Here is an 11,512-nt window from a genome sequence, read left to right as displayed (position 1 = left end):
AAGGTATGTGTATGAAAAGCGTTATCAAAAGTTTTTATATTTAGCATATTCTTATCTCTTTGTTGATTGATATCCATTGAATTGTGTCCATTTTCTGTTTTAGAAAGATTTGCACAAATATGAAAAGATAGATGGTATCATCATAAAACAATATCAATTTAGATCATACAAAGGGACAAACCTTACCTAAAAAAAAATTCTGTTAAGTGCCTGCACCTGCTGTCTTTTCAAATCGAAATGTTTCAGTTGGGCAGTTAGGTTCCTGCAAGAACCCCCACCAACTAAGGAGGTTCCACCATGAACCCAACCTCCTATGGGATTCTTGGAAGAACCTATTGGGGGCCATTTTGAGTTCCAAGAACCCTAAGGTTCTTCTAAGAACTTTTGAGGATCTTAAAAGAACCCTTGTTGAACCCCTCATTTTTAAGAGTGTAGGCCATATTTGTACTGTTTAACCATACAATTGTCCCCGGTCACCTTGCTGTGTTTAAAAGCAGTATCTTTAACACAGTTGCAGCTGACAGTAATTTTCAGTGAAAACACATTTGTGGCGTCTGTCTTTTGTTGACACACAGGTGTTCGGAGACACAAATAGCTAATTAGCACAGGTAGTCCACTCTGTCATCCGTCTGTTTTCCGTAAACGAGCTGTAACATGGAAATACGGCCATGTGGGAATCTTAACCCTAGCCCTATAAAGTTGTATCAATTAAACCTCTTGTTTTTTATATGAAAGATAAGGTCCTTATGCTTCCAAAACCATACCTCAATCGACGCGTGTTAATGTTCAGACCGAGCTTTGCAGTTCTTAACAAAACTCACCCCTACAGAAGACTCGTCGTCTAATGACTCATGTGTAATGTAATGGAACTGATAGTCATGACCAAGGGCTACCCTACATTTAACACATACTGCTTTACCGATGCTACAAAGTCCTTTGTCCCATGCCCTCCTGCACACTTCTCACATATAGGAATCTCCCTTCTACACACTGCTGCAACATGACCATAAGCTTGGCACCTGAAACACCGTAGTGGGTTCGGCACAAAAGCGCTTACGGGATAACTGATGTAGCCTAACATGACTTTGTCAGGTAATGACTCAGAATTAAAACTCAAAAAGGACAGACAGTGACTTCTGTTTCATCATGCTCGCCACCAGGTCTGCGTTGCACCAAATGGCAGGCATTACAGACACCAGGAATCATCTATTTCAGTTGCTCCACCTCCACCCTTACCCCAGTAATCACTCCTTTCAACGGCACCTTGTTTCTGAGAGCAAAGCAAGTAACAGGTCTTGTCCCCAGCTCCCTCTGGGTGGAAGAAACACAAAAAAATAATCACAAGTCCACTTCGAGTTACCTTCACTGATTCAACAGTACCCAATTCCATTTTGGGTCAACCAGAAACCACATATGGGTCAGCCAAAAGGCAGGGGTCCACTTTCTCCAAAAATGTCACTCCTACTGGACCAGAACCATCTTTATCATGACAATCAGTGTGAGGCAAGGGCTCAGAGATCTTCACCATATAGTGAGTGACATCTGAGCGAAACTGAGAATGAATGGGCCAACATTTCTTTTTTTTTTTAACTGACAAAAAAAACAAAAAAACTTTGGCTTACATTTATACTATTTAACACAGGCTGTCTTTGAATGTTTTAGGTAAATGTATATATTTTCTTCTATTCACTTAAAAAAAAATGTTTTTAGGAATAAACAAAAACTCCACCTACAGGGCCGGTGCCAGCCTGCCAGGAGAGCTCAGCAGCTCAAATAAAGAGCATGCCAAGCCCCTTTTGGGAAACGTACCCTACAATACCGGCAGATGGCAATGTTGATCTGGCATTGAGTGTCATCTTTCATTCGAAATGCATTAGTAGCCAGCAATACATCTGAACCGCCCCAACCACATCCGTTTCAACAGAGCCACGACACTATGCAAGCGTGTCACAATGAATGTGCAGGCAGTGAGTTGACATGCTGTACAGCATTGGAGACGGGGGCCAAATCTCCTCTTCCATGCCAGATGAAGAGAACATCTGAATTTTCTAGTTCCCCAGGACAAGTGGGGAGTATGACTGGACTAACTGTGTGTGTGTGTGTGTGTGTGTGAGTGAGTGAGTGAGTGTGTGAGTGTGAGAGAGTGAAGTTTTTTTGTTGTTGCCATTGTTACAATCACTTGATTGTTGTTGAGTCAAGTCCACACTAGTGCTGTTTAGTAGCCAATTTAGTGTGATAACTTGAAGTTCAATCAAGGAGCATTTTAGGAAAAGTTGTGTGCTTCCGTCACATTGATTTCATGTTCTAAACTCACAAAAGCGGCCTACTACAGTTGGGAATTGAGGTCTTTGGGTAAAGTCGTGTGTAGATGAAATTATCAAGTAAACTCTATTCTTTGTGGCAGGTAGCCTAGTGGTTAGAGCATTAGGCCAGTAACCAAAAGGTTGCTAGATTGAATCCCTGAGCTGACAAGGTAGAAATCTGTCGTTCTGCCCCTTAACAAGGCAGTTAACCCACTGTTCCTAGGCCGTCATTGTAAATAAGAATTTGTTCTTAACTGACTTGCCTAGTTAAATAAAGGTTAATATTTCTATCTGCAACACAGGCCTACACTTACAACCTCCACACCCAGTGTCTCTCCAGGACCAGTTCAGAGACCCCTGCCCAATAACACACAACTTTAAAAAACACTTAGCTAGGACCTAAAGTACATTTTTATGACTCCAGAAAAGTCCGACATTGTATTCAAATCCATTTTTTTCAGATTGGGTGGGGCACAAGAGAAAATAGTTTAGAATGCGCCACAGTGCAAGAAAACATTTAGTGAACCACTGATTTGAGTAAAATAAGTATTTAATGGAAAGTCAAAACATGACAGAGTTGGAGGAGGGTAGTTGGTAGATGGACATTTCAAAATATATTTTCTAAAATCACAGGTGAAAACTAATTACATTGGGGGTAAGGGTCACAAAGCAGGATGATAAAATTCAGCCCGCTAACTCTCCTATTTACTCTGAAACAACTACAGCAGTTTTAAATCATTACAGGCATTCAAATTGCTTACCCCTTTCTTACACCTAATAACCATCCTTGTGTTGTGATCTTGAAAATCCAAAACCGTTCTGGGTTGTGTGGAACAGGTGAATTGCCCAACATATCAACACATTTCCATATCACGAATTTCAGACAGACTGAGCATTTTGATTAGCCAAAGCGTCGCCAGCCTTTCTCTCATTCACTATTGTTGCTGTCATCGCTGTCGGAATACGCCCCCAGGAGGCTGAGCGACGACGACCCATTCTGTGCTGTGATTGGCTTAGTAGCCTCCGTCGGTACGATAGCAGCTGCCTTTGAAACTGCAAAGCAGGAAGTACCGAGGTTAGAATGACAGAAATAGCAGTAAAAGTATCTTCAGCCATACAACATGTAGAGCAGAGTGACTTCCTGCGGTGCTCACAGAGAAAAATAATGCTAATCTGGCAAGACTGCTACAATTGTCTCCTCTCAGGCTGCACTGTCCATTGAGGCATTGGTAAGAGCCAATAATGACAGCGTTGAGTCTTGAATCCTGTTGTTATTGACTGCTGTAAAGGCGTCCGCATGCTTTACAGCTGGAAGACTTCTTGCATATATTATGGCTGTTTTGGTGAGGGTTTTTCCGGCTTGCCTCCAGAAAAAAAATTGTATGTGCCCGAACAGCTGAAGTTCGGAGCCTAAGTCTACGCCCCTTCGTCGGTGATTGGTTAACAGTAGAGATTCTTCAATAAAGTCTTAGTTGTTATTCAACGAGACACAACTCGTTTTTTTATGCAAATGTTTTCATTGAGAAATACTGCACCAAACATTTTAGTTAGATGTCAAACTGCACGACTAAGATCCCCTCGTCAAAATTACTTCGGTCGCCAGCTGTACGGTGTTTCCTCCGACACATTGGTGCGGCTGGATTCCGGGTTAAGCGAGCAGTGTGTCAAGAAGCAGTGAGTCTTGGTGGGGTCGTGTTTCGGAGGACGCATGACTCTTGACCTTTGCCTCTTACGAGTCCATGCGGGAGTTGCAGTGAAGGGACAAGACAAGACTAACTACCAATTGGATTCATCACGAAATTGGGGAGAAAAAGTAAAAATAAATGCCAGATTTCTTGAGTTCTATTTTGAGGAAGTGTACACTGGCTACAATGTCTCAAAATGCACAAAGTACTATTACTGCTTTTTTCTCATTTTTCAAGCGAAGGTCTTTTAAAGGAGTATGCAAGCACACTAGTTCGGCTAGGCGCCTGCCGAACTGAAACATGCTGACGCCTTAAGCAGGAAATCACCTCGGTGTATACAAAGTCATTTCGATATTGCAGTTTCTGCCATAAAGCTTCTGTTAAAGCCTCTATAGCTCACCTGTCTGTGTGTTAGAGCCTGCAGGAGTTACTGTGGTATCAGGTATAGGGACAGAGGTCGCTGGTTTCTTTCTCACCACCAGTGTTCCCAGTGCCCCTCCACCTCCCAGCCCCCCCACACTTCTTTCCCAGCTCTCCACTTTGGCCTTCTTCACCCCTCTCACTGACAGGCCCTGCAGAAACAACACACAGGACATAAGTAGGCATGTTGGTTAACATGTATTGTGAGGCCTGTATGTGTTTGGTGTGTGTGTACCTGTGTGTCAGCGAGTCTGTCTGTGGTGAGGATGTCAGTAGGTCTGTCTGTGCTGGGTTTCTTTGGTCTGCTGCTGCTCTCGCTCTCCTGGTCTGAGTCAGAGTCGGAGTCTCTTAACCTCTTCACTAGAGCTCTCTCTAGCATCTCCCTGTAACACATACATAACCATTTTGTTATACTTGCACTATTAAAAAAATAAAAATTGCTTAACAATTTCCCTCTTTCTTCACATCATCCCTCTCTGTACTCACTGTGTCTCCCTCTCGTCGTCCTCCTTCTCCCTCTCTTTCTCCCTCTGCTCCAGCTCTTTGTATGTTCCCAGCATTCCTTCGAAGTCCACCGAAGCCTGTCTCTGGTTCAACTCCTTGAGCTCCTGAAGATTCTCCAAAACCTCCATCTCCATCTTAGAGTCCCGCGTACGGTTCTCCAACACCTAGAACGGAACATCATCAGCACGGCTCTTCAACACAACATCGGTACGGTTCTCCAGAAACCTGGTAGAGAACATATCATCAGTCTGTCAGGTTCTCCAGCACTGTTTATAGAGGTGTACCTTCATAGGGTTGTTCAACTCTTCCTCCTCTCTGTCCTTAGTTATCTTCTTCTCTTCCTCCTCTAGAAGTTTCTCCGCCTGGAAGTTCCTTGTGGCACCGTGTTCCATGGCATAGTCTGTGTTCTCCGGATCAGTCTGTAGACAACGCACACTGGGTGAGTACACAAACTGTTCTAAGACGTAGTTTGTGTTTTATGGCTCAGAAACTGATTTACCTTAAAGGTGATCTCGGCCAGGCATCGTGTACACTTGATGTAGAAGCGGAAGATGGGCAGTCCCATGTAGAGCTCATTCATCACAGTCTCCTTACGGGCGTTGAACTTCTTCCCCTTGTAAATGTACTCCCCACAAGTCTTACACCTGCAAGGCACACACACACATTCAGGCATTCACAACTCATGGTACCTGTTTCTGGGCAGGGTTGTAGAGTGTTGACATACCTCATGTTGAAGGGAGCCATCAGCCGGACCACATATTGCCTGTCTTTAGGAAGTTTGAGTTTGGGTATTTTTGCCGGGTCGAAATCTGGCGGGTAGTATTTCTACAGGAGAACGAACACAGTCAGCAGTGTAATTTAACTACGAAATATCTGATTCACATTCTTTTTATCAGTCAGTAGCTACAACAATGAGAGGAAAACATACAAGAATTAGACAAACACAATTCACATAAAGAGATGAAAACATTCAACGTTTACAGCAAGAGCCTGCTCTATATCAGTATATCCTCATAAGGAAAGATAGGCAAGAAACATAGCTAGTTAGCTAGCTACAATGAGTACGACTACTAACTATATAGCTAGCTAAGCGTATTGAGCTAGCTACTACTATTGGTGTCATGTTAAGCATAGAAAAGTGTTTGCTTCAATGGCCAAGCCTGACTAGCAACACGCAGCTTACTAGCAAACATTGCATTCGTTTTCAGCGAATTGAGAATAAATCAAGACATAGTAAATAAGAATTGTACTTACGTTTAAAACTTTTCTTTCTGACATTCTTAATTGGAGATAAAACCTAACTTTAGCAACGAAATGGAAGGATAAACTGTGATAATGTTAGCTAAATAGATCGCTAGCTTGCTGTAATGTGATGTTTGAGAAGAGCAGAAAATCACTTCCGTTTCCGGGGTAGGTCCAGCCTTCATAATAAAAGTCGCTCATGTAGAAAAACGCATTTTTTTATTACTCAATCTATAAATATTGTTTTATGATTTATATTTTAATTTAAAACAATGATTGTGTCCATGAACGTGGGGTCGAGTCCCTAATACGTTATCTAAGGAATAGAGTGTCAACATGGATCTGCATCACAGCAATATTATAAATTATGGATTACATTTGCCATCATGAGAGAGAGGATTTCAAAATGACATCCTTAATAAGAAAAACGTTATTAAATATTTTGTGAACTGAGGGAACGGGAATAGAACCTGAGTTGCTTGCGTGAAAGGCAATCACACTACTGCATTTTTCCAACAGGGTTAACCTACTTGGTGGGAATTGTAAGGTGGCTCATTAGCGAGGATTGTTACAATATAAATGTTGTTTATAGCGTGAATAAAAACAGACCTGAAGATCTTTTAAATGGCTCATTGTGGCTCATTGGGACTCCCAATCACGGCCAGTTGTGATACAGCCTGGAATCGAACCAGAGTGACGCCTCAAGCATGAGATGCAGGGCCTTAGACCACTGCGCCACTCGGAGCCCGAAAGAGCCCACTGTGATTCAGGCATTATCCACAGACTATGCAGCCATATGATTTCACCCCTGTGTGAGAAACTGTACGGTCAGTCAAGTGATCCTTACAGTTAAAAATTTTCTCTAGTTGCTGTGACAACCTTTAATATGTCTTCCCAGAGCTGCTGTCTGTCTGAAGCATTTGCCACAGTCATTACAGCAAAATGATTTCTCCCCTTTGTGTATCATGGTATGCATTATCAAGCCTGTCCTATAAGGAAAACATTTGTCAGTCTCTGCACTGATATGATTTCTCCCCTGTGTGAGATCTCATGTGCACGGTCAAATTTCCCATCTTGTTGAAGCACTTGCCACATTCTTTACAACTGTCAGATTTCTCCCGTGTGAGATATTGTATGGAGGGTCAAGTTTACCTTACGGTTGAAAAATTGGCCACAGTCTTTACAATGATAAGGATTTTCTCCTGAGTGTAGCTTTGTATGTATGATTAAGTAAACCTTTGTGCTGAAACATTTGCCACAGTCTTTACACCAATTAATTTTCACTGCATGTAATTTATTATGTCTAGTAAATGTTGCCTTCTTGTTGAAGCATTTGCCACAGTCTTTGCACTGATAAGACTTCTCCTCTCTAGACCCGTGTGTACTTTTTATATGCATGGTCAAGTTTCCTTTGTTGCCAAACCATTTACTACAGTCTTTGCACCAATAAGATTTCTCCCCTGTGTGAGATCTTGCATGGCTGATTTAAGATTCCTTTGTTATTGAAACATTTGCCAAAGTCTTCGCAGCAAAACGTTTTTTCCCTTGTGTGTATCCTCATATGATTAGTCAAGCCTATATTATTGTACAAGCCTCTACCACAGTCTTTACATCGACATGGTTTCTCCGTTGCAGAACAGTCTGGATATATTGGCAGGCTGTGAGTCACTAATTGGTTCTGGTACTCTGTAGCCCTCTCCATCAGCTTCTGTTTTGATCTCTTCAGTTGTGATGATAGGTAGAGTGTCCCTCTCTCTGTCCTCCACAGTTTGGTCAAGATGTGAGGGCTGGGGTGGGTCCTCCTGATCCAAGTCACTATTTACACAGGGAGGATCGAATATAGAGTCTTTGGTATCAAACTCCAGCTGTGAAGCCAAACCCCCCTGTGAATGTGACCTTGCAAGTCGTTTCAGGGAAGCTGAAGCTGTCAGTGAAGTGGGCCCCTCCCCCTTCCTGGTCTGACCACACCCTCTTCCCCCTGAAGTACCAAGTCAGATACCACTGGGACAACAAGGGTACCCCACATGAGATCACTGTGAGTGCAGACTCTTATGGTGTGTCTGTGTGTGTGTGAGACACTGTCTTTCTCTCGTTTTCTCACACTCTCTCTCTCCTCCCCCCTCTCTCTCGATCTCTCTGTCTCCCTTTCTCTCTCTCCCTCTCTCTCTGTAGTTGGATCCGTTTGAGGACACCAAGAAAGTTCTACCAAGGCTGTCTCCTGGGAGGTCTTATCTAGTTCAGGTGTGTTCCATGGAACGGATGGGTCTGGGACAGAGCAGTGACTGGAGCCTACCTGTTACTGTCACTATGCCTGCACACTGAACATACACACATACACACTGAGATAACACACACACACACACACACACACACACACACACACACACACACACACACACACACACACACACATCTAGCAGGTCACACCCATAGATCCACAACTTGGCATAACAATGATAATAAAAACACTCTATTTGTGACGCACTTTTCCAACATTGTGCTAAATGTGCTCAGTAAAACAACACAATGGTATTTAACTCAAAACTGACTCCAGCATTTCCACAAACTCTGTGTTAAAAATCAGTCGGTAACAACCACCACCAGAGGAGTAATGAACTCGGAGTGTCTGATGCCCAGGGAGAAGGCAGGAGGTCTGGGGAGGTGGAGTAGGACCTTCTCCGGGCTGTGGGTCCCTGGCCCAGGCTTCTGAGACTGATCGTTGGGTCGGGTAGTCCGGCTCTGGATCAAAATTAAAATCACATCCAACTTTATTTTAAGGGAAACATCCCAATACTCTAGTCTAGAGGAAGATATATGCAAGAAAATACTATACAAAATATTCAATTGTAAATAAATAAATAGCTAAAAAGCTAATTAAATACCTATATAAATATAAGATAAAGCTATAAACCTGCATAGAGAAGGACGGCTGTCGTGTGAGGTAGACGCTGGGGTCAGTACTGTTGTAGCGTCCTGGTCCAGGGGTCATAGACAGGTCTTCTGATGGAGCTCCAACCTGTCTGCGCCCCGCCAAGCTGTAGCTGGCACTGGACGGCTTGTGGGGCACCTGGGAACCCAGCAGGTTAGGGAGGGTGTACCTGGGAGGATGATTAGAATGATATGAATGATATAGGGTCCCTCTTTACCCCCTCTCCCTCTCTCTCTCTCGCTCTCTTTCATTTGTACCGGTTAGGGGCGGGCACAGAATCCATTATACGGTAGCGTGACCGAGAGCCAATAGTGTAGGAGGGAGGTCTGAGATGAGGTTTCTCTGGGCTGTAGGCACCTGGACCTGGAGTCTGGAAGAGTTCAGCTAGAAGTGAGAGTGATGGAGAGAGAGGGGGTGAGAGAGAGAGAGGGGAGGTGAGAGAGAGGGGGGGTGAGAGAGATAGAGAGAGAATGTAAAGAATGTCCAGCAACAAATGCCCGCTGGGGTAATAGAGTTTAATTGAACAATTTATCATGATTCAGGGAGTAGCTAGTCTCACCGGCGCGTCTTGCCCTGCCTAGCATGGAGTAAGAAGGGGTACCGACGCGGCCGAACCGGGTCATCTTGGCATCGATGTGGTACTGGGGTCCTGGACTGCAATCCACAGAGACCACTGTGGAGAAGAACGCACAATAATTTATAATAATAAAGGTCAAAGGTGAATTTAAAGGTCAAACTTAAGGAAAATGTCAGCAGTACTTTCCATAGACTTCTGCTTCCTGCCCTACTAGCCTGGAGTGTGAATCCTCATGGCAACGGTGTGAATAAGGTCTACTCACCATACAAGAGAAATAGGCAAAGAGACTGAGATTGACCTCAGAGACTTACTGTTGCTGCTCATACGTCTGTGGAAGGTGTAGGCGGGGCTACTGGGCTTGGTGAGGTCATGGTTGATGTAGCCAATGGTTGGAGGGAGAGCATAGCGACCGGGGCCTGGCCCTAGCAACAAGTAATGATGGTGATGATAATGATCATGTTTATTTTCCAGTCATGTAAAAAAATATATATATATATATTCCATACTCCTGCTACTCCAGTTTCTAGAGTTTCTACATTTCACTTTTCCATTGATGTTAAAACAGAAATATGACAGTGTTAAATACTGTCCCTGTCAACTAAATTAAAGTTTTAATTTAAACATGTTGCATAATAGATGTCTTCAACAAACCTTTCTCTCTGCCAGCGATTATCGGACGTCTCTTAACCTCCATGATTTGTCGATCAATCTCTCTATTTTCCTACCCCCTCCTCTCTTCCTCTTTTACACGTTGTTCTTCTGTCACTCCCAGCTAGGGTTGCCAACCCTCAGAGAATGCGGGACTTGAGGGAATGAGGGACTTTCTCCCAGAGCAGTCTGTTGTGTCTGTGTGGGCAGCCCTGTGATTCGCTGGCAGCTAGAAATGCAATCATCAATCAGCACAACAATAACAAGCAGGAGAAGAGATTCGGTCTGGTTTGATCCTCTGTTAGTCCAAACATATCCTCTGTACGGGTCCTTCCTGTTCCACGTCTATAGACAAAACCTTTTTAGACCACTGCACTCGAAAGGTATCCCAGAATATGTTGACAACTCTACTCCATGCACACAGATCTCTCTCTCTCTCTCTTTCCTCTCTTCTTCCGTCTCTCCCCTTTACTCTTTGCTGTTCTGTCACTGATTCACTCCCGGCACCATCCAGCCTCTTCAGGAAAAACACAGCCTCAAAGGCTGAATTATAGATGGTCTTTACAAGCTGAGGAAACGTTATCTCCATTCTGCAGCCCTGGGTACACCTAAATCACCATCTCACTTCTCTTCTTAGAGTTCATGTGTCATAGAGGTGACTCCATGTTCATGTGATGAGTACGCATCCCTGGCAACTGAAGACTTACGGAAGCTATTCCAGGCTTTAGCTAATGCCCAGGCTTTAGCTCAGCTGGTTAACGGTGTTGTGGCACGCAGATGACCAAGGTTTAAACCCATTTAGTCACACATAGACAATTCGCTACACTATGCCCACCTGCAGCAATTGTTACATGTCCCCTCTGTCTTTCTGGTACACACTGTGTTGCAGGAGGTATTTCAAGTCTGACCCTTCAAAGGGAGATTCAGCAATATGATATCCTCGCACATATTGGGGCAACTTCCCACATAACAACAGAGTTCAGATTTACCAAGACTGCCACTATTGTCTCTTCCTAATTTGCATTGCTGCTGTTTCTGTAAGCAGAAATTTGACCCGCAGTGCATAATGATGTCACTTTGCCGAGTCTAGCTTTAAGTTACTGTATAGGGTATCTTTACATAAAGGGTGTTGGGAGGCAGAGAGCGGTAACTAAAGACTGAGCAGAGCCCTGACCAACAAACACGGGTTAATTATTAACAGGCA

At 43.6% G+C, this 11,512-nt stretch overlaps 2 protein-coding genes across 2 annotated transcripts; both read right to left on the bottom strand.

Annotated features, from left to right (window-relative positions):
• Window positions 1-2,835: 2,835 nt before the first annotated feature.
• LOC106575391 (splicing factor YJU2) lies at window positions 2,836-6,315 on the bottom strand. Its single transcript, XM_014151897.2, has 8 exons — window positions 6,167-6,315; window positions 5,637-5,737; window positions 5,412-5,556; window positions 5,197-5,331; window positions 4,895-5,076; window positions 4,644-4,791; window positions 4,389-4,560; window positions 2,836-3,356 (listed from the first exon to the last, which is right to left on the bottom strand). The coding sequence occupies exons 1-8, from the start codon at window positions 6,188-6,190 to the stop codon at window positions 3,232-3,234; spliced, it is 1,032 nt and encodes a 343-aa protein (XP_014007372.1). The 5' UTR covers window positions 6,191-6,315; the 3' UTR covers window positions 2,836-3,231.
• A 2,192-nt stretch (window positions 6,316-8,507) lies between these two features.
• LOC106575418 (outer dense fiber protein 3-like protein 2) lies at window positions 8,508-10,983 on the bottom strand. Its single transcript, XM_014151918.2, has 6 exons — window positions 10,312-10,983; window positions 9,972-10,082; window positions 9,643-9,756; window positions 9,341-9,467; window positions 9,066-9,252; window positions 8,508-8,893 (listed from the first exon to the last, which is right to left on the bottom strand). The coding sequence occupies exons 1-6, from the start codon at window positions 10,352-10,354 to the stop codon at window positions 8,735-8,737; spliced, it is 741 nt and encodes a 246-aa protein (XP_014007393.2). The 5' UTR covers window positions 10,355-10,983; the 3' UTR covers window positions 8,508-8,734.
• Between the last annotated feature and the right edge of the window lie 529 nt (window positions 10,984-11,512).

The sequence above is a fragment of the Salmo salar genome, chromosome ssa17, assembly GCF_905237065.1.
Source record: "Salmo salar chromosome ssa17, Ssal_v3.1, whole genome shotgun sequence".
Lineage (NCBI taxonomy): Eukaryota > Metazoa > Chordata > Actinopteri > Salmoniformes > Salmonidae > Salmo > Salmo salar.
The sequence above is the reverse complement of the archived record's forward strand: the minus strand, read 5'-3'. Positions and strand labels throughout refer to the sequence as shown.